General features: G+C 47.0%; 1 protein-coding gene across 1 annotated transcript; it reads left to right on the plus strand.

Moving 5' to 3' along the window:
* The first annotated feature begins 1,301 nt into the window (after positions 1–1,301).
* Positions 1,302–17,364, plus strand: TMED10 (transmembrane p24 trafficking protein 10). The gene is made up of 5 exons (XM_075753862.1): positions 1,302–1,630; positions 5,713–5,833; positions 10,310–10,383; positions 14,476–14,602; positions 15,086–17,364. The coding sequence occupies exons 1-5, from the start codon at positions 1,403–1,405 to the stop codon at positions 15,205–15,207; spliced, it is 672 nt and encodes a 223-aa protein (XP_075609977.1). The 5' UTR covers positions 1,302–1,402; the 3' UTR covers positions 15,208–17,364.
* The last annotated feature ends 4,482 nt before the right edge of the window (positions 17,365–21,846 follow it).

Here is a 21,846-nt window from a genome sequence, read left to right on the forward strand (position 1 = left end):
ACCTTCACTTAAAAGATACATGCTCTGCTAAGGAAAACTGTGGTTCCTCAAAATGCAATTTAAATGAAGGGCAAAGGTCTAGTGTTGGGAGGTTTTTGGTTTTTTTTTGTGAGGGTTGTCTTTATTTCCCTCCAAGCAAGGAGGTCGCTCCATCGCTGTACAGTAGTTTCTGTTCCTTCTTATGGCGGGCTTCATCGTATTGTCTTGGTAACTAGGAGCACAAGGACGTGAAGGCACAAAGTTGTTCTTTGAAATGCTCTGGCCGTGGCGTGGCCTGTCTTGATTACCACATGAACATCCAGGCATTAAGTTTGCCGGTTTAAAAGACTCTTAAGATTGAAGTTTGTAGTGATTCCTGATTACTGCTTGTCATTAAAAACATGTTTTGCCCAATGAGAGAGAACCAGTGATGTTTAAGAAATAAAAGTGAAACAATAGGGTAATTTTATTTTTTTTTAATTCAAGCTAGTAGAAATAAAATAGCTTTTTTACTTTCTAGCGATGTTACTATCCATTTCTTTCTCCCCACCTTTCCTTATGTCTAAGCATACTCAAATATTTGCAGCTGAGAAGGGAGGGAAGGCAGCACCGCGGTGCCAGGGGAAGCAGTGGTCCAAAGCTGGTTGGTGGGTTATTTAATGCTGTGTTCCTAGAGAGTAAAAAAGAGGGAAAAATAGAAAAAAGTAGATCCAAGCATTTGCTGGAAAGAGAGAGAAAAAAATAATCCGCTATCTTTAAAAATTATCATAATTTTATTTGCTGCCAAACCCACTTGCATACCTCTGCCATTACTGCATTTGCAGGATGCTGATCCAAAGAAGTGAGACATCTGATAAAATTAAATTAAATTTTCTTGGCTGAAGAAGACAAAAGGGAAATTACTCAGAAATGTAAAAAAATAACAATTAAACAGCAAGCGCGTGTCCCCGGGGAAGGACCTGGATGCACCCAGCTGTGCAGGAGGCTCTGGGAAATTCACGCTGCTTGTCAATCCTCAGTACGATCCTCAGCGCTGATTTTTTTTTTTTTTCTTTTTTAAATTAATTTCTTTAATGGCTGAAATTGTTATTAATCATTACCACCCGTTATTAATGAATTAACGTCATTACTCGTTTATTTAATAATTAAATAGCCCACCCGAAGGGACACAAGCCCGGCACGTCTGCACCCCGGTGCGGGGGGGAGGCGGTCAGGAGCACACCGAACCCCCGATTTGGGCGGGACGATGCTCCCACCCGCGCGGCAGCACCCGGCACCGCGTGCCCCCGCGCGCCCCCGCGCGCCCCGCCGGGCCGCCTCGCGCAGCCCCGCCCCAGCCCCGCCCCCGCCGTGACGCAAGCGGCGGCGTTGGTCACGTGTGGCGGAGGCGGAGGCCCGGCCTGCCGCACCCGGAGCCGCCGCCATGCCGCTGCCGCTGCCCGGCCGCCCCCGCCTCGGGCAGGCCCCGCTCCTGGCCCCGCTGTTGTTGTTGTTGCTGGTGGTGGGTCCGGCGCGGCCCATCTCCTTCCAGCTGCCGGGCAAGGCGCGGAAGTGCCTGCGGGAGGAGATCCACCGCGACACGCTGGTCACGGGCGAATACGAGATTGGCGCCCCGCCGGGCTCCTCCACCGGACCTTCCGCCAACCTCAAGGTACGACCGCGGCGGCGGTACCCGACAGGCCGGGGTGGGTGGGGGGGGGGGGGGGGTGGGCGGTAGGCCGGAGCGGGCGACGTGGCCCCGCCTCCCCGCCCGTGCAGGGGCGGAGCGTGGGGATTGAGGGGGGGGGAGGGGGTGACTTTTCCACGCGTGGCACCAGCCCACGCGTGGCACTAACCCACGCGTGGGTTTACAGCAGGCCTGGCCTCCTGCCTGTGGCGCATCGAGGGAGGGATGGGGATGGACTTGCCTTGCGCTAGGGGCCAGCAGCTCACCCAGGGGCCTTCCCATCTGGATATTGGGTAGGGAGGGAGCAGGGCAGGCATTTGGCTTGAACCAAAACCAAGCTTTTTCTCCCCAAAGATCTTATCGCAGCGGCCCGTCCCGCCGGACCGCTGCGATAAGGCTGTCCTAAAGCTGCTGATACCGTGTAAGGAGGAAAGAGTTACGGTGACGTGGCTTTCCGAGGGCTCCCTCCCTGTGTACAGCCTGGCATAGCGGGATGGAGCAGCAGGCCGCAGGGAAGGGGCAAGGTGAGGGGCTTAGAAACAGAGTTTTGGTACACAAAATGGCTATTCCCATCTTGCTGTGTCGTGGCTCGTGTGGGTTTTAAGGGGGCAGGTGTTTGCTACAGGGGAGAAAATGATCCTAAAGGATCTTTAGGGAGTGTAGGGGAAGGGTCAGCAGAATATATATGAATAATACACCTATGTGACAAGCAGCTATTAAAACTTCAGCAGCTTTGCATTAATTCTGTCCACAGTCTGCCTTCCCAAGGTTTTCTTCAAATTTCCAACTAGCTGAGCAAGGTCTATTGCTACGTAATCACTTCGTAACAGTTTTGTGTCTGTTTTTTATTTCTGTCTAAGCTTCAGAGGCTTCAAAAGTAAGCACACAGACAGTGACAGGATGGTCTGCTCAGGAGTCTCTGAACTCAGTGTTATTCAGTGAGTATTGGAGATCTGAAATCAAGTCGTCCTACCAACATCTGCCAACAGACACCTGAAGGCTTTTGGTTACTGGCAGTTGTGTGTGGTTATGGATAGAGAAGGCCGTTTCTGGAGACTTGCTTTTTTAAAAAATCGTGCTCTGCTGTGTATGGTTACATCGCTTGTAAGAGGAAACTTGTCTGTGTATAGGCAGAACCAAGCAGCTTAAGTTGTTGCTATAGTATTTGCCTGGTAAGGTGTATGTATTTCAGAGTGAGTGCCACATTCCCATCCATCTCTTACTGCTCATGATGAAGCCTCCTGGTTCTCTGGTTGCCGGCTATTAGGTCAACTGACCCCACGGTCCCTTCCAAATCTTACTTTTATGACAGAGGACTTGTCTAAGGAGGTGGTGAAGCGTTGAATCCCATGCTTGAGTCTTAGTCTGGCTTTGCTGCTGAAGCCGGTACCCAGGTAGGACTGCTCGTGGAAGTTGTATTTTACTGGGACTGTAAATCAAAAATAAAATAAAGTTCTGTACTACTTTGAAAAGCTACAAAGGAGAAACAGTAATCTATGCAATTCTTGCTTTCCTTCTTATTGTTCAGGTATGCTGTGGCCTCCCAAGGTGCTGGGCCTGGTGTAAGTGCTGTAACCTCTCTGTTAGGTGCATACTTCTTTCTGTGTCTAAGTTTGTGGGGGAAAAATTAGTTCAAGGTGGTGTCGCTCCTTCTGCACTGGATGGCCTGCTTCAGTCCCCTGGATCAGGCCACTGAACGTAGGAGGCTGGTAGTTAATCCTGGCTGGGCTCAGTACAGTTCCTGCCGGTGAGCTAAGTTTTGTGTGTGTGATACCCCAGCGCTAACAGTGGCACCCTCTGTTTTGGAGGAATCCGCTGGCCCTGCCAGCTGGCTGCTGAGGGGCGGCTGAGGTCTCGCTTGGGCCCGGCCACGTGCCTCTGCCCCATTGTCAAGGCTGGCGGTTTGGGGAACCGGCTGTTTGTTGAGGGTGAACAATGCCCTGTCTGTAGGGGATGGCGTTACCGTAAATAACGTTAGAATAGCATGAAAAATCCCTTTCAGGTCAACTCCCCCACAAGCGTTCTGGCTCGGCTATTAGCAGCTTCTCTCGCCCCCGCACACCCTGAATGGGCTGAATGGGCAGTGTATTGGGTAATGCTATTCAGTTTTGATGAAAGCAGATAGCAGAGCTTTTACTGTCCAGAATCCTGTTCATGAGCAGACTATTGCTAGAGCTGCAAAGGGCAAAAATGGATCAAGCTGCATAATACCCTCGAGCTAAAGATTAGCTCCGGTGTCTACAAAGACCTAAGGGAATAGTGCTCAAAATAATAGGGACGTTTGAGAGCTTTCTTTACTGTGTTCTTGGGAGGACTTCTTGGGCTGGAGAACCCGGTGTGCCGATTATATGGTATCATGCTGACAAAGCTAGCATCTTGCTTAATCGGGACACCTCCATTAAATGGTGTGCACCGTATGGCGGCCAAGACATATGCTTTTACGCTGCGTCTGAGTGGTCAGATGCGGACAGTCCTGTACTGCAGCGGGGCCTGCTCACTTGAGCTGAGTGCTTCCAGTAGTCTGGTGACTGCCAGACAGGAGGTGGCTTGTGTCTGGTGGCTTGTGGCAGGGGGATGGCAACACAGCTGCCTGTGCCTGACTGCGCAGGCGCGCTCTTATCACTGCTTGAACGCAGGTAGAGCTCCGAGCAGGAACTGCAGCGCGGGAGGAGAGCAGTGCTCCTCGTTGTTCTCAGACGCTGACAAATACCATATGGTGCAGGGGCAGCTACAACAAATCCCGTAACAGGCAATTGTGGGATAATCTGTGTGTAGGGGAAGCTTGTTCCTGAAGTCTTGCCTGCTATGGTTTATACCCCAAGGCATGAGGATTTATATACTTTATTTTCCCTGCCTAATGCAGAAACTCTCATTATCCATGTGAAGGTCTGCACCTGTTCTGATTCCAGCAGGCTGCCGTCATCAGTGGTATCTCGTGGCAGGGAGTTAATTGGGTGTTCTAGTAAGAATAAAGAAGAGTGTTTCCTTAGAATAATTTTGGGTACAGAGCCCTTTTGTATGGCCTTTGTACAGGGAAACGAGGCTGGTTTTCTGTTATAAGATGGAGCAAAGAGGAATGTCTGACTTACCTTCTCCATACCACAAAGTATTTTGTGTACTTTAGACCTTTAAAATTATTCCTAAGCTTTTTAGTCTCTTCACCTCTAAGCTTTTCAAAGACCCTTAGTAACTTTAGCACCCGTGCTTTTTCAGACATACCTGTCTGAAGGATAGAGTTGAGGGAAACTGGGAAGCATTCCAGTGGAACACACACTGTTGATTTTCACGCCTTCAGTTTTTTTCACCTCTCTCCGTGGTCAGAGTATTTCAACTGGACGGAGCCTTTAACTGAGCACAATGATTCTCAAGTCTGCGTCATGAAATGTGCCCTTTTATTTTACTCTTTGTGGAAGCATTGTTGTAGACATTTGACAGTTTTTGCCTATTCTTAGTAATTTCATAGACTTAGTGCAAAGCAGTCATTATTCTGTCTGTGTAGTCTGAATTGTCCTCTGAAGTGGCCACTTTTATGGATCTTGGCGCCCAAACCTTGTGTAACTCAGGGCCACGCTGATGGTTCATTTCTAGGGGAATAGATGTGCCCTTCTCCATTTTATCTTCTGGGGAATGAGTCCTTTTTGTCCCATAAGGCTTTTCCATATCTCTGTTGCTATGGGAATTTATGACTTTTGCTTGCAAAAAGAAGGCAATGAGTAACAGTTTGGTTCAGCTAGAGTTCCTAAATGTAGTCTATATTGAGAGGATATAGGAGGAAGAGGAATTGGTGTGGTTTTGGGGTTTTTTGGTTGGTTGGTTGATTGTTCTTTGGTGGGTTCTTTTTTGTTTAATCTAAGAGTCAGTAGTTACCTTAGAGGCACTCTGTCAGCTTCTGGAGTGGGGATGAGGAAGACAGAAATTTATATAGTTGTGAGGAAGGAGGGAAACTGTTGACAGGAGAATGCAGCAGCTCCAAAGGGGCTGCTACGAGAACTCTTACTGTGTAACAGAGGCAGTGTGAGCCTGTGGCAGCAAAGCACTGTTCCTCACCCTCGTTGTCTCTTTTACAGATAACTGACTCAGCTGGGCACATCCTGTATGCCAAGGAAGATGCCACTAAGGGCAAGTTTGCCTTCACCACTGAAGACTATGATATGTTTGAGGCCTGCTTTGAGAGCAAGCTTCCTGTGGGTAAGTGAAGTGAAAGCTCTGTTGGCTGCTTCTAGTGTCTGAACAAGTTCATGTAGGTATGTGGATCAGGGGTATGGGTAAAGTGATCCTGAGTGTGGTCCATAGAATACTGTTTGACTTTTAAAGCTGATCTTCAGGTTGTTGTGGGCAGTCTCACAGCAGAATATCTGCTGTCAGTGTTGTATTGGAAGTTAAGTAATCCTCTGTGGCTGTCGTGTAGAGCGCTTGGGTTTCCTCTGAAAGGGGAATCGCGTGTTCGTCCCGCAGAGGTCACTGCAGTTGCAATGAGTGGCAGTACCAGGGAGCAAGCTACACGTCTTTTGCCCTTCTCCCCATCTTGCAGTCGAGCCAGGACAGAGCAGGATGCCATCATCTCCAGGACCCTGTCTTTCTCCCCGGCTGACCGTCTCTCCCCATTTGGTGGAATGTGATCTCTCCACAAGGTGTACTTGGCAGCAATCCTGCGTTGGGTTAGCAACCGTTTTCTGGTGTTGGGGTGTGCATATAGAGAATGTGGCCTTGGTTTGCACCCACTTGCTCTCTAAGTGGTCACTAAAGGGAAGGGGAAATGAGCAGGACGTCAGCCTTGCATTTGTGCTGCAGGGATGGTTGCCTAACGAGCACTGAGGATCGTTTCCTGTGAGTGTGACGCATGTGCTGCTTTGAGTGGCTGGGCTCAACTTCAGGGCAAATGTGTTGAAAACAGCCAGCACGTGGGCTCTAGTCTCATTTGCGGTGGTGCGAACGCATGCAAGTTCATAGGTGCTCACATCTTTTCATGGTCACTGTCAGAGTTCTACTCCTTGGACCTAGTTCTAATTAGGTCTTATCCTAAAAGATGCCAGAGCATTTCACAGAGCAGTCACTAGCAGCATTCCTCAGATCTATTGAAAGGCAGCCTCTGTTCTGCTCCATGTGTAAGATACAAATAGTTTGCAAGTTGAGGAGAACTTTCCAGAGAGAGAATGCTATCTTCTTTGCTGGGGTTGGGAGGATCTGGCTGGTAACACCTCTCTATAGTATTTTATGGATAAGACAGTGACCCTAAATGCTCAGGATTTTGCTTTTATTTCACTCCAAAGGTAGGGCTTCCAAATGCTCCTTAACACATCGAGACATGCAGGCACTAGTGACTCATCTGGGAGTCACTGATGCTATTTACTGTCTAACACCTGGGTATTTGGGAGGTCTCCAGACAGTCCCACAAATCCTTTCATAGCTTCCATGTGATCACACACCAAAGCGGGAAAGGCTTCTTTCTTTAGTTGTGTCTAGACTCTTCTTTCGGTGCTTGTGACCAGTGGTTTCTTGCCTAGACTGAGCCCCTTATAGCTCTCTTGATTGTAGCAAATGTTTGTTCCCCGGCTCCTTTGTATTGTTGCAAGTTTGTTTTAGAGCTTTCACTATTGATGAGGATAAAATATTTCAAAGTGCAGCCTCTACCTGGTGACCAGTGGGGTGTTGAGGTGCCAAAATCTGGAGCTGTTCAATTGAGCAGCTGAATTCTTTTCTGGAGGCTTTCTCTTTGGGGACCTCCAAGCTGCTATTTTCTTTTTGGACCCAGACATCCCAAATTCCTTGCTAAAGAGAGATGCTGCATGATAAGTATCTCCAGATTTCCCATGCCTGTGTTGGAAATCAAGGAAGTATTACAGTAAGGGAGGTGGCACTGCAAGGCTTGATCATCTGTAGGACTTGGTTAAGGTACCGTGGAGGAAGTAACCACGTCACAAAGAAGTGCCTTGTTTTCCTGAGAAGGTCAGCATGGGAATGGGGGAACAGGCCAAGTGCTGTTTTATCCCCGTGTTTCTCTTTAAAGTTGGTTTGGGTGTTTTTTCACAGTCTCATCAAGCAAGTGGTCAGGACTTTTAGTGCAGCAGCCAAGGAGGATGTTGGTGGAGTACTGGAAGAGAAAAACTGTTGGTAGAGGAAGCCCAGAGCCGTTGGGACCTGAGAGGTCTGAGCAACTGGGATTTCTCAATCCCTAGCCACAGAAATGAGGAAGAGGAAGTGAGAAGGAGCTCCGACTTAGGAGGTCCACCTTATCAGGGTAGAGGAGTTTTTAGGGTGCTTCTTGGAGCTATGGGTGTTTGCATGATGGGCTTTTTTCCCCCTTTCGGGGTGGAAGGGTCCAGTCTTCCTGACCAGTGCCCTGTTCCCAAGCACACTTACTCTCATACCGTGTGCTAATCTCTGAGAACAGCCTGGCCTGCACGACATGCTCCCCTGTAGGGCTCTTCCTGTGTGCTAATCTTTACCTCTTTGCCCCTTCTGTAATCCTGCTCTTCCCAAACTTTAAGAGTGTTATGGCTCATTTTTTTCTGCAATTCCTGTCAGAAAATTTTTTGACATCCAGTTCAACCATCCTGTTTTTCCATTGACTTTGCAAATTAGGAGCTCCCCTGATTTCTCAGGAAACAGTTCTGTGCTCATGTGAGATGACCTCTTGAAGACTTCCTCGGGAATGTAGGTATCGGTTTAGTTCAGCTGGGACTTAACTGTCTTTCTCTTTGCTGCTGATCCAGTCTGCTGTGGTGAGCTCTGGCTTCAGAAGGAATAGGGAGTTATTAAGGATCCTATTGAGCTGAATGGAGCTGCCTAGTGCCTGGGGCTCAGTAAACTTATAGAAGAGCAGCTTGAGTTTTTCCAGACCAGCCCCTGACAACATTAAGCTCTTGCAGAATGTCTGTTTTCCATCCCTTTGCACCCAGCAGCTCTAAGTTTTCTACTTTCTTACTGCTTCTTGGCAGATCTCCCTTCCAGCCTGACAAATTAATCCTTCCAGTTCTGTTCTCCTGTTCACTGGCCTTTTCATCTCTCTCATCTCTTCCTGGAAGCTCCAGCTCTCCACCCAAGTTGCTGTATTTTAAACAACATTAAAAAAAAAAAACCAAACAACCCTCACTGAACTGTGTGCTTTGGATTTTCTTCTGCAGCTACTGTTGGCTGTCCTACCTGCCAGTCTCCAGGCACCTTGGTTTATGTATGGCATAAGCAGTCAAAACTTGTGGTCAGAGAAAGGAGCACTGGGTGGTTGTATACAGCCTGTCTGTTAAATAACAGTGCTGGGATTTTAGTTTGTTTTTACAGTAACTGGTCTTTCATGAGAAAACCAAAATTTTCCATCCTGATTTATCCATTGGGCTTTTACATAGCTGGGTTTGAATTTTGAGCTCCCATATCCCTTGGGAAATTTAAGAAACAGTTTGTAGTTGATATGGACCGTCTTGTCAGTAGGTTATTCTATTCTATCTTCTGCTGACAGTGGAAGGTGGAGGTCTTGAAGAGCTGTTCAGTGGGTAGAGAGAAAATTTGGGGATGTTTTATTGGAGATGTGGAGTATCTTCCTAGCTCTGACTGGAGTTACCCAGTGTAACCTGTACATTGAATTTGTTTGTGGACTGAGGGAATATCCACCTAGCAGCCTCCTAAGGCAAAGTGTGAGTATTTGACATGCTCCTGGATAAAGACTCTGAAATTCATAGTATAAATGAATTCAGACCTTGTGTTTTGCTGGCAGCCGGCTGAGGACAACTGTATGCCCCAACATGCTGGGATTTGGGAATGTGTTATGTACAGACATTTCCTTGGTGGGTGGTATAGTGGAATATGATACTCGGGTCAGCTGACATGCTGCATTCTTTAGGGATTTTATATGTCTATACTATATATTTATTTATTTTCTCCTGTGAAAATTCTCAGATGTGACAGTTTGTAGCAGTTAAAAGAAGCTATTAGCCATAGCTGTCCCTAGCTTGGGGGCTACAGCCTTAAAAGATACCGACTGTGTTGTTGACTGCAGCCTCGTCCTACTCACTGTGCGGCTCCAGCTGGCAGTTCTCTGAAGTGGTGTTTTCCCAGCTTCAGAAGCCTCTTGCCGTATTGGGGGTTGCATTAGCAGTGTGGGTCTTGGATACCCAAGCTGTTCTTTTTCTGAAAAGTTACGTTGGTAATGGGATTGCCTTTGTTTCTGCAGATACTGCAGCACGTGAGGGTCAGTAGTCCCCATATGCAATATTCCTCAATTAGAGCAGTTTACCTTCTGCTCCTTTGAATGTAAAATAATTTTCAATCCCAGTAACCTTGACAAGTTGCTGGTGTGCTTCCTGCTAGGAGGAACGTGGGCTTCCCAGTTGAATATTTGTCCCTCTGGTGACTTGTCTTTCACCAGGCTGTCTCACAGCAGCTGGTATTCATCTTCTAATCTTCTGCAGTTTTTACAGTGATTTGCATCCTACACACACTTAGCACTTTTAGTTACAGCTTGTTCTCATTATCTTTGGGAGGCTCTCCTTCAGCCAGGATTTATTGTGAAGTCTCTGTATTTTTAGGCTGGACTGTGCTGCCTCCACAGTTAGCTGCAGACATGGAGGGAGGGGAGGGATGTTGTGAGTTCTTCCTCAGTGGTGGGGAGAGCTGGTGATTTCCTGGCAGGCTGAATGTTTCGCACAATGAATCCTTTCATTATGCTTCCAGGAACAGGGAGGATGCCGGACCAGCTTGTGATTCTGGATATGAAGCATGGAGTTGAAGCAAAGAACTACGAGGAGGTATGTCCCCTGGCTGCCTGCACTGCAGGCTCCCCTTTCCCAGCACTCACGTGATGCCATTTGTAGATCTGGGGCTCATGATGGGAAGCTGTTTTCCCAGCGGTGATGAAAGCCTGTCTGCAACCTACAATTCCAGTGAAGCTTTGTATGTTAGAGGAGAAAAAAGAAAGACAAACATCAACTAAAATTAATTCTGTACTCTGGGAACTGGAGCCTAATGTGTGAATTTCTTTGCTAGGATAACGTGACGCAGCTTCTGAGCATAGGTATTAGATGCAACAGGAGACTGAGATGTGAAGTTTTCCCAGCCCCAGCAGTGGAGGGCACTTTAGGTTAATATCAGATCCTTCTAAAGGTCTAGTTGCATTATTACTGTTCTTACCTTCCTGACTGTAAGATGTACTGGCTCAACAGTCCTGAAATGGCGCTTGTGAATTTCTAAGAACTAGCGGTGTATCAATGTAAAGGTGTTTGGCAGAGTAGTAGCTGGTGTGAAATGGGTATTTGGGTTGGAGGCATGACATTGCAACATAGGAGGACGTAGCTTTTTTAGAGCCAAGAAACAGATGTGTGGAATAGCAGTTGCTTTGTGGGTGGGACAGTCCTCTTAGTTCGGATGCTGAATTTTGATGGCTGCTACTATGCTTTTTGGCTCACTAGAATTTGGGGTCAGTCAGCCTCCAGCACAGAGCCTGTGCCTGAGAAAATGAAAGTTGTTGGCGGAGAAAGGTTCCTGCAAAGGATTGCTGTGTCCACTGCGCACAGCAGTGTGGGAGATGCCTCAGGGAGGAGAGTGGGTAGCAAAGGCTGCTTATAGTGCCAGTTAGAAAATGAACAAATTTCTGAGATGAGCATGCTGGAGCTTTTATATCCTTTTGAACTTTGGGGCTAGCTGGTCCTGCGTGGCTTAAGTCAGTCTAGAGCACATCCTACGTGGAGAATAAAAAAGCACTTGGGATCAGAGAACAGCAGAGCAATCACTGGGCCAGCTGTCTGGAAACCAGCTAAAGGATTACAAGATGTTGAAATCTTATGGGATGACCCCTGAGAGCGTAACTGGGAGGATTATGGTGACTACATTTACAGAGTCTCTTTAAATATAATTCCGCAGCATACTCTGAGTTATGTGAGCGTAGTGCTGCTTAGAAGCATTGTCCCTATGCAGAAAGAGTATCTTATGCCCGTATATCAATGTACTCATTGGTTGTACTGATAAAACTGTCTTGGAATAAAAGTAAGTATCCATTATGCTTGTCAGTGTAGTTAGATCGTTGGAAAAGGTCCATGGACAAACACGGGAGAAGAATTCAGACTTGCAGTCCCACCTGATACCAAATGCAGATCGTGGCAGTGCTGGCTGAGGACCTCTCAGAGGCAGACTGTTGAGCCTTGCTGAGCAGCATGTCTGCAAAGGACTCAAACTGGTTTACTGTTTGTACAGCTGCTGCGGATGTTTAGCTACACTGCTTTGCAGTGTGTTTTCTTTTTTTTAGCCTCTCTCTCCCCAGGTTGCTGTACTATTTGTGGGTTTTGACTTGACAGGTTGCTGTAAGGCCTCAGAGGAGAGGATTGTTGCTCAGGTTTCTCTCTTGCCTTTTTGAGCCTTTTGCTTCTGATGTTCATCTGCTGTAAGGTACCAGTGACCTGTTTTCCACCCCAGTTCTTCTTGTTGAACTGCTGCAAGGAGACTTGATGCAGGGAATTGGAACGAGGGTCACTGATACTGTCCTGCTTGTGAATGGATATATGCAGTGAGAGGAGGGGTGATGTCCAAGTCTGGCTTCATAAGCTTTCATGGATCCAGACGTTCTTGGAGCAGAGCAACTGGGAGAGTGTGCTGGGTTAGAAAACTTAACTGCATGGCAGTGTCGTACCTTAGTTCTCTGGGCTAGGGAGGAATAACTTTCTCCATTCAGTAAGTAGAAATGAAGGTAGGGAAAAGTGGAAGGACTTTTCAGAGAGCACCAAGAAGCCTTGGTGATCAGCTACTCCTTGCCAATTCTTGGCTATAGCGTATCTCTTTCTATGCTGGGAAGAGAGTTAGGCTTTGATGAATCTTTGAGTTGCCCCTGAGCAGTTCCGTGGAGTTGTTGTCTCGGTTGTTCTGGTGGTCCAGATGTTCCTTCTAGGATAATGGTGTTCCACCATCACAGATGTTTGGTGGGCTTTTTACAAAATCCCTGGGAGCAGCTGTGCACATTGGCATCGCTAAGGATGAAAGAGGTTCCAGGATGTGCATCTTGGAGTACATGCAGGACTGAAAGTAGCTATCAGATGTTTCTAGCTACACCTGTGAAGAGCAGCTGAAGGGATGCAGGATGGGGCAGACAAGCCTTGGTTTTTCCCAGTGGAACCTTTGTAGCCCTGCGTGAATGGGGAAAAGTGCCCTCCAGGAAGACAGAGTTAGCCTAGCTCTGTTAGACAGAGCTGCCTGAGACCTCAGGTGTGTTACAGACCTGCTGCTCTAGTTGTGTCAGCAGAGTCTGGGCCATCGGCACACGTACACTGGTGCCAGTTTTTCAGCAAAGCTCTGCTGGCAGGTATGTGTCCAGGCCACGGGGCTTTGTCAGTACAACCTATTGGCTAGAAAGCAGGAGGGGTTTAACTTCCCATTTCCTACACCTCCTCACAAATGCGCTTTGAATTGATGCTGTTGTGCTGGCAAAGCTGTAATATACAGCTCGCCTCAGCATAAAAATCCTCAGATGACTGCTTGAGGGCCTGCTGCTTGCCAGGATACGTGTGTCATGGGAAGACCCTTCAGTGAAATGGCTGATTAGCTAGCACCGGCCTGGTCATGAGCCCCTCTTCAGATGGGCTCTGACGCCCAGGCAGCTGCCTCTGGAAGCGGTGTTTCGGGAATGCCTGCACCCTGGGTGCCCTGTTGCTTGCCTGTCGGCACCTGGACCACTGAGGGATGCTGTCCTGCGGCTTATGTCTGTGTAATTCTGTGTGGTGGTGAGGCTGGTGGTGAGCTGCAGGTGCTTCATGTGTTACCTGTAGTTTTCTCTAGTGCATCTTTCTTCTGCTGCAGTAATTGGAGACGTGGCATCTGGCCTTCATGGCTAGGGCCTGTCACTCATTGGTAATAGTGACAAACTCTACGCGAGACCCAGAGTTACCCAAACCCTGCGCTGCAGCAGTGGCAGGAATTGCAGTTAGCTTCCTTTGAGTAATGTCCTTGTGTCACAGATTTTACATAACGTGTAGTCAGGTAACCGCCAGGACTGGGGCAGGGACACGTGTTTATGTGTTCAACTTTAAATAGTTGCTGTTGTGGACTGTGCTTTCTGATTGAAAATTCCTGTGGATTTTTCTTTTTGGATGCAAACCTTTCACTTGTAGGACTATGGGTTGCATATTCTGCACAAAAATGATGTCCTATAAAACCAGCTTTTGTGAGGGAAGTGTATTTTTCTCTTTCTTTCACACTGGCGCAAAGGCAGCCTGTCCCATAAGTGTTCCAGCAGCGTCGCCTGGTGGCTTGAGGCAGATTGAGCACTTTGTAGCTGCGTGGTCCCTACCAAGAGCATCATGCTGCCCTTGAGGCTGTCAGTCTAATGACAAAAGCCCTGAGCTCTTGTGGGTGTAATCAAACCACTGCTATGGGGAGTCAGGCTGCCCAGGCTTTCTGAGGTATGTGGTAACAGTTAGCAAAGTGAGTCTCAGTGCTAATATCCTGTATGCCTGTAGAGCAATATTGTATGCGTATGGAAGTTAGTCACCTGTATCTCAGCCTGTGACTTCTGTTCATTGGAGGTTTAGTCATGTGGCAAGCTCTTCTACCCACTCCTCAGAAGCCAACTGTGAATCAGCTAACATTAGGCCGAATAAGGAAGAAATGTGCTTGTATGCATACTGTGCTCCTCCGTTGTGTAGGAGGGGTAGTAGGAAAGTGTGTTTCAGAGAACAGGTGGGAGAAGTGATAGTGTTTTATGCAATGGTAGTTTCTGGCTTGTAGAGGTGTTTCCCTAGGGGAAGGATGCCCCAGATCTGTAGTATGTGATGAGGAGTAGTTCAAACTGGCAGTAAAAACCCATGTGGGAGCTTTTGGTTTTGGCTCAGTGGTTGCCTGACTTTTCTGTTTTCTAGATTGCGAAAGTGGAAAAGTTGAAGCCTCTGGAAGTAGAATTGAGGCGCCTGGAAGATCTTTCAGAGTCCATTGTTAATGACTTTGCCTATATGAAGAAACGAGAAGAGGAGATGAGGGACACGAATGGTAAGAGACTGTGTGCTCCTTCGGAGGGACGGACCTGTAAGACCCCTTACTTCTGCTGAATGTGGTATTAGGACAGCATTTGGAGATCAAGCAATTATAGTGGTCTCTGCCTGTTTTGTTCCTAGTAAGGGAAATCTGCTATTTTTCTCTCCTTCTGAAGTAGTCACCAAGTCTTGCGTGTCCCATGTCTAGAAATTTGTTTCTTTCTGTCTCCATTCCTAATGTGAATTACTCTGTACTATTTAATGTTGCCCATTAACCATAGTTTTGCCTTGTTTTGCCTCTCATTATCATTCTTGTTGTTCCCTCTGCTTTTATTCTCAAGTACTGCTAGTGTTTGGGTGCCCCTGCATTCATGCTGTATGATATCTTGCCTTTTGAAGTTTCGCAGGGGTGGGGAGAGAAAATCCTGGGAACTTTGCCCTCTTGAGGCACACCATGTAATGTCAGACATCCCGTGCAATGGTTTGTTGTCTGTTTCAGAGTCGACAAACACCCGGGTTCTGTACTTCAGCATTTTCTCCATGTGCTGTCTCATCGGACTGGCCACCTGGCAGGTTTTCTACCTGCGTCGCTTCTTCAAGGCCAAGAAACTGATTGAGTAAAGGAGCAAGTCCTCCTCTTTCCCCCCCCCACCTCTCAGACCCAGCTGGACACCGCTGGGACCCAGCCATGGCCCCCTGGAGCCATCTCACAGATGATACCCACTGACTGGAGCTTTTCTGCAGATACTTGGACCCTAAAGGGGGAGGGGAGCCTAAACATCAGAGGCAATGGGGGACTTGTGAAATCCTGTTGGATGTTGAGGGTGGGAGAGGTTGTGATGGGTTTGGGGATCCTGGGGCAGTGATTAAATAATGTAAAAATAGATGTTCCCATGACAGCTGCAGCAAGTTTTTGCACTGTCTGTTCTCTTTTATAAACTTGGCTTGATGATGTCTCCCATCTGTCTGTGACTGTAGTGTTACTCTGAGCCACTTGACCCTGCTGAGCTCTTTAGGTGCTGTGCAGGTAGCACCAGGGCAGAGCGGGGGATTCCCTGTTCTGACCAGCTGGGATCTAAGCCTCCTGGAAATGGAGGCCAGTGCAAAGCAATAGGATTCATCATTCCAGCAGGGCCTGAGGATAGAGGGAGGTCCAAGGTTTGGTCCCTGTCATGGACCTCTGTGTTTCTCCCTGTGGGAGCTGGTGTCTTTGTGCTGACAGGTCAGGGCACTTGAGCATGGGTTGGTTCAGCCTGGAGGAAGGGGAGCCTTTGAAGGAGGGCTTGGGAATGTGTTTGAGCTTGGAAAGGGGAAGCCTGCTTTGCTCACCTAAGCTGTCTGGCCTTGGTCCCGCCCTTGCTCCATGTGTTTGTCTTGGATTTGCCCCTCCTGTTCTGAAATGATGCAGCAGTTTTCCTGAAAGCCTTGGTCAGGGATGGCCTTTTGTGCAGGCAGGAGGCCTCAGTCAGATACAGTCACAGAGCAAATAGGAGCAGGTTATGCTTGGAAACATGGTCTTTCATTGAGCAGGAGACTTTTCTCATCTAACAGTGTAGCATTTATCCAGTAGGCAGCTGGCTGAACCTCTTTTTCTGAGACCTCAAAGCAAGGTGGACTGCTGCTTGTGTGAAGCATGAGGGTCTGTGCCCTGCTTTGAGGTCTGAGGGCGCAAGGGGTGCTTTGCAGGTTGGCAGAGGAGTTGTAGGAAGAATGTGGATGAACTCAAAAAAGCAGTACAGAGTGGGAACATGGTAATGCTATGTCTGGGGGGGGGTCTGGACTGTGGCCTCAACAGAATTGTTATTCTGTGTGGTACTACAGAGAGAGCAAGCAGCTTCTCGTTTCTCAGCCATCCAGATGGCATGATGTTAAATAAGCCAGGCTGGGAAAAAAAATGGCAGGTTAACTTCCTGGACTTACCTGCTGCAGTTTTTAGGTAGTGATTAAAATGCTTTCACCTTCTCTGCGTTCCTTCAGAGCAAATGGTTCAGCAGCACAGCATTCTGGTGTTATGTGCCTAGACGTTTCTGGCCAGGGAAGGGGTTGTCATGGCCCTGGGCCCAGCCTACCATTTTGAAAAAAACATGGATTTATAATTTCTAACCTGAACCTGATCTATTGCTGGAAAGGAAACGGTTGTCCAGGGTGAGGCAATGGGAAAGAGGATGAAAAGGTGACCTGTCATCTAAATACATTAATACTTTGCCTCCCCTTTGCCATTGCCAAGTTCCTGGAGTTGTTAGTTCCACTGGCAAGTGCTTAGATTGCTTTTAATTTGTTTTTGATAAAGCCATGTTAAGAACCCAAGTCCATTCCTCTGCCCTTGCATCCATTTTATTCTCCTATGTTTTTGAAAGCTGTTACAGTGCAGAACAGCAGCAATGCCACAGGACTGAATTACAGATGTCATTTGAAGGTAGTTTTAGGTCCTACAGTTTGAAGCCTGTAGATCTGTTAAGGTTTTGCTTTTTTGTTTTTATGTAACTTGAAAAGACAGTACAAGAAAGGGTCTTTTGCAGTCTTGTCTGTTTTGATATCCTCTCCCCGTCCTTATCTGAGTACAAAGATACCTTTATCTTAAAAATGGTGGTAAGGCCCGAAGTCCCCCAGGTGACTGTTACACTGTCATCGTTCTGGTGTCATGTTTTGATCTTCACTGTACTGGTATGGTTACTGGGGAGCAGGTGTGGGGGACTGGTATGGATTTACCTGTAATGACTGGTTGGGGGATTTTTGTCAACTTTCTCAAATAAAATTTCTTTGGGGAAAAACAACCCATCTCAGTTGTCCGTGTGAGTCTTTTCCTCTCTGTGCACATTCCTACTGCCTGCTGTTTCCTGCAAGCTGACCTGTTGCAAGAAGCAGCAAATACACAGACCCCCTGCGAGCCCTTGGGTTTTTCTAGTGAAAGTTAATTTAGAAAGAATTTGAGAATTCCAGGCACTGGAAAGGTACCGGCTGTACAGGCTTCTCTGTGGGACCAGCACAGCAAGCGAGATGTCTGTAATACAGGTTACCATTTGCTGCCTTTCTTCCTCATCCTTTCCTAACTATATCCCTGTATGTTGAGGAATTTTGAGGCTGAGTGTGAAATAAGGCTGGTGCTCTAGAGCACAAGATTCAGTCTTTCACTGTCGGCTCCCAAGTAAAATTTAGTTCATTAAGACAAATGGAATTGCTTTCAGTTTTGTGCTTTAGAGGAAATTTTAAACTGTCGCAAAGATGAGTTGGTCCTACGTGAGTGACTGATGCTTACTGAAGAGTGGTTAGGTATTTACCCAACTGCTGTCAGGTCTCCTCTGCTGAGCCTGCGAGCCTTTTGTCATGCAGTAGCAAGATATGCCACAAAACAGACTGTGGGCACATAAGTGCTACATAACTAGTTAGTATTATCAGGGAGAATTTAAAGAGGGGAAATTCCCAGATCTTTCGATAGGGATTGGCCTCTGCAAGTTCTTGCCTGGATGAATACTTAAGTATGGGAAATCGTACAGCTGTTCTCATGCGGTAGGTTGGCAGTGGGTCTGGGCTGTTCCAGAGTACTGCGGATGCAGAGCTGGTGTCTTCGTTCCATTTTACTTCTGGGAAATGGGCTAAAGTTGAGCTGTTGCAGATACTTGGGTCTGAGCCCATCTTTGTGTGTGACAGATGCATCGCTGGTAAATCTATAATTGCCTGTAGCAAACTGCATCAGACGTTTCCAGCCTCTTCCACCCACTTGTCAATGTGACTAACGATGTAATTATCACACTACTTAACACAGCGCGTGAGCATTCCTAAGTAAGGTATATCTTCGTGTATTCTCCCTCCTGCTATGCCAACGTAGGCTGCACCCTGTACAAAGTGTCTGCTGCAGCTGCTGTGTGCGTGCACACGTAGGGGGATGAGCATTTTACACACTGTTGCTCATTTCTTACAAGCTGTTCAGGTATGTGAGAAATAATCCAAGTGTACAACACCTGTGTTGTGTCCTAACTGGCAGATTGGGGACTTTCGACTCAAACTAGTTTGGCAACTGGTTAGCAACATCATTAGGGGATTCCTGCCTGTGTGTTTCATGGGGTCCTACAGCAGAGGTTTGGGAAAGCAGTGTGGCCTCTCTTCACCCCTGCCAGTTCATGTGATGTATTTTTGTCTCATATCTTCAGCTGTGTCCCTCCAGTGTACTTGTCTTTCAGAGCCTGAGATGGCCTTGCCCTTAGCAAACAGAGTCTGTGGGAAATGAACTTCCCATATGCTCAAGGTGGCTTGTTGGGAAGGAGAGAGTGCAAACCTGAAATAGATACATCTTTCTCAGGAGATAAAACGTTGGGTCTGGTGAAGACTGCAGGAGTTCAGGGTTGGTAGTTTTGACTGCTGCCTCTTCTCCACCTGAAAAAATTGTCAGGCTTGTGCTTATTCTGTTGTTCCTCCCCCGAACCACAGCTGGTGGTGGTGTGGTGGCTCTGGCAGGCCTGCCTTTCTCTGAGGCAGGTGGAAGGAGCAGGGGATTTAGAAAAACTGCCTGTTGGTGTTTCTTGGACCTGTTTGTAAACCTGAAACAGGCGAGCCCAAGCTTTTGCTGCAGCACTAAAATACTTGTATTTGCTCAGCAGTGTTTGTAAGAAGCCTCTTTTGCTTTGCACTGGAAGTCTATGGCACTGGCAGAGGAACTGGGAGTTGCTGTGTTTCAGCTGCAGCTGAAGTGACTAAACTTTCTGCAAAATGGCAGTAACGGATGCCTGATTGCTCTTCTGTTGCCAGAGGTCCGTGTGGTTTATCGCCTTAAACTCAATGCATTAGCTTCTGCACGTTCAGCTTGCTGACACAGCCTGCCAGAGGACCTGTGGTTTCCAGGTGTCTGTCTCAGTGATCTTTGCTATGAGGATCATTTGTTTGGAGAAAGCTGCTGTGTCCTGAAGGAGCCATCTGACTTGTATATCAGTTTTTGCAATAAAATGTACATGTTGAATAACTTCCTTTGGGGGCACGTTACTCAAAAAAGGCAACGACAGAACCACGCTCACATTGCTCGGTCTCACTTCTGTGGTTTCCTGTCACTTAATGTCCTTTCATAGCTGATATTCCCGAGGTACCTTTTCCCTGAGCTTTTAAATCAGTTGCATTATGTGATCTTTGCATAAGCTGCACCAGGAGGTTCTGTTGGAATTGTAATGAGATGCACTTGTTTCTTCTTGGTTGTTTGGGGGATGCTGTTCCTACAGCCGTGGCAGGCAGGGGGGAGGGCGTGCTTGTGTTTTCCAGCTATATCCCATTGCAGCTCTGCTCTGATCTGCTGCGGAGCTTTACCCTCTGGGGTTTTCTAACCTGTACCAGCTGCTCGGTCTTTTATTTCCCCCTGAATATACTTTGTTTGCATAATCTTCCCCCAGGTGAGGGATATTTGCTATACATATGTAACTGGAATCTCATGGTGTTACCTTCTTAATTATAATTAACCATGTAGATGCCTTGTCATTTCTTCCTTCTCAGTGTGGGCTGCTCTTTCCTTGTGTTAGTAACGTAATTGATGTACTGTCTTGACTCTGAAAACCATAAATGAGATCTTTGAACTAAAGCAGTTACTTGCTATGATTTGGTTTAAATGACAGTATTCCTACCCTTATCCAAATTCATCGTTCAGTAACAATTTTGCAAGAGGCAGAATGGCACGTTGCCTCTAGGTGGTGTGTTTTCTTTACATGCTGCAGTAAAAAATTCAGTGTAAAGTCAGGTGTATTTTCTTCAGTAATATTCCAATAAACCTGAGCGGGCAGCAGCTGTTACTTCCCTCAGGGTCACCTTGCCCTGAGAATTACTGCCCTGCTTTTTAAAGCGTAGTAAAGGCAACACTGTGGTATGGCTAAACCTGATTGTAGCTACTACTGTGATCATTTTATGGAAGAATTTGTATGATACTGAAGATAATGGGCAAGATAACTCTACTTTTCAAATCGGAAAAATGAAGATTGAGTTTTTCAGTTAGTCTTCTGGTTTTCTACAGCTGTTCCACATTCCTTAATCCCATTTCTGTGAGATTTTGCCATCTAGATTTTTTAAAAAAATATTATTTGCTAGATGACATTTTGCCAGGTACTCCCCTTGCAGTGGAGGGAGTGAATGATCCTTAGCAGAACATGTCTGAGCTTTTTCATGTGTTCCTGCAAGCTCCTTTATTCTAAAACTGACGTGCTGCCTTTGCTGCTTGGAAGGATGACATCTTTGTATGGAAATAGTTACGATGCACAGCAAATAAACTTTGAGTTAGTCACTTTTAAAATAGGTGTGTGTAATGCTGAACAGCTTTTTAACCCTCACCACATTGCAAGGAACCCCACTCGTTGTTTCATGCTCTGAGCAGTAAAACATCTTCTCAAAGTAGTGGGATAAGAGCTAACCAGGCTTTGTTGTAGCTGGTTTTAGGGATTTGTGCTTCAGCTCCTGATGTCTCCGATAAGTGTAGGATCATCTGTCCTGAACTGAACATTCCTCATCGTTCAATTCCGCTTTCCCGTCTGTGTCTATGACTGCTGAACTTCGGTGACAAAATCTTGAAATGATGGTGGTGCGCATTATCTAGGAAGAAAACAAATCACTTCCCTAAGATTAAAGTTGCTAATACTTCCTTATGGCAGAGAAGTTATTACTGATCCAGATCTAAAATGCTATTTATGATGCTTTCAGCTTATTTCGTCTTGGTTAGAGAGGAATGCCACGAATGACGAGTGGCACGGTAAGGGACGCTGCTACGCTTCACTAGTGGTGTGACACGCGTGTCCACCACAGCTGCCCTCATCCTTCCAGCACATCTTTGAGCTTGGGATACAGTTGTGTTTACCGCTGTGTTCTCCCTTGGAGCAATTATTTTTCAATAATGTGTATGAGATGTAGTACAGTTAAGAAAGAGTTAACATCTGTGCAGTAAGAAACAGTAATGACTTTTTTGGTATCAGTTACTTCAGACAGTTATTACCAAAATATAATTTTAAAGCTTTTTGGGAAAATAACCTTGAATTCTTGGGAAGTAAACTAACTTCTCTGCCATGTGCTGAGGCAACTTCTGTTTTACACAGGTTTTACTAGGCACTGGGTTGGAAGAAGAGACGGAAGACAGCATCGGCAATCTGCACTTAATTCCAAGTGTTACATTGCTTAAAGCGCTGGTTTTAATACGCTTTAAATCTGGTTTTGGGGAGGCGGCCGGGCCGGGCCCAGGGGCGGCAGGAGGGGCTGGGGCCGCGGCCGGAGGCGGGAGCGCGGAGGTCGTCGCGGCGGCGGTAG

Source organism: Balearica regulorum, chromosome 5, assembly GCF_011004875.1.
Source record: "Balearica regulorum gibbericeps isolate bBalReg1 chromosome 5, bBalReg1.pri, whole genome shotgun sequence".
In the NCBI taxonomy this organism is placed as follows: domain Eukaryota; kingdom Metazoa; phylum Chordata; class Aves; order Gruiformes; family Gruidae; genus Balearica; species Balearica regulorum.

What these genes read in the sequence shown, in the direction of transcription:
- TMED10 (XM_075753862.1), top strand. Translation starts at nt 1,403, where the DNA reads ATGCCGCTGCCGCTGCCCGGCCGCCCCCGCCTCGGGCAGGCCCCGCTC. An exon ending in GACCTTCCGCCAACCTCAAG is followed by an intron (nt 1,631 to 5,712) that starts GTACGACCGCGG and finishes TCTCTTTTACAG; the next exon opens with ATAACTGACTCAGCTGGGCA. An exon ending in TGAGAGCAAGCTTCCTGTGG is followed by an intron (nt 5,834 to 10,309) that starts GTAAGTGAAGTG and finishes TTATGCTTCCAG; the next exon opens with GAACAGGGAGGATGCCGGAC.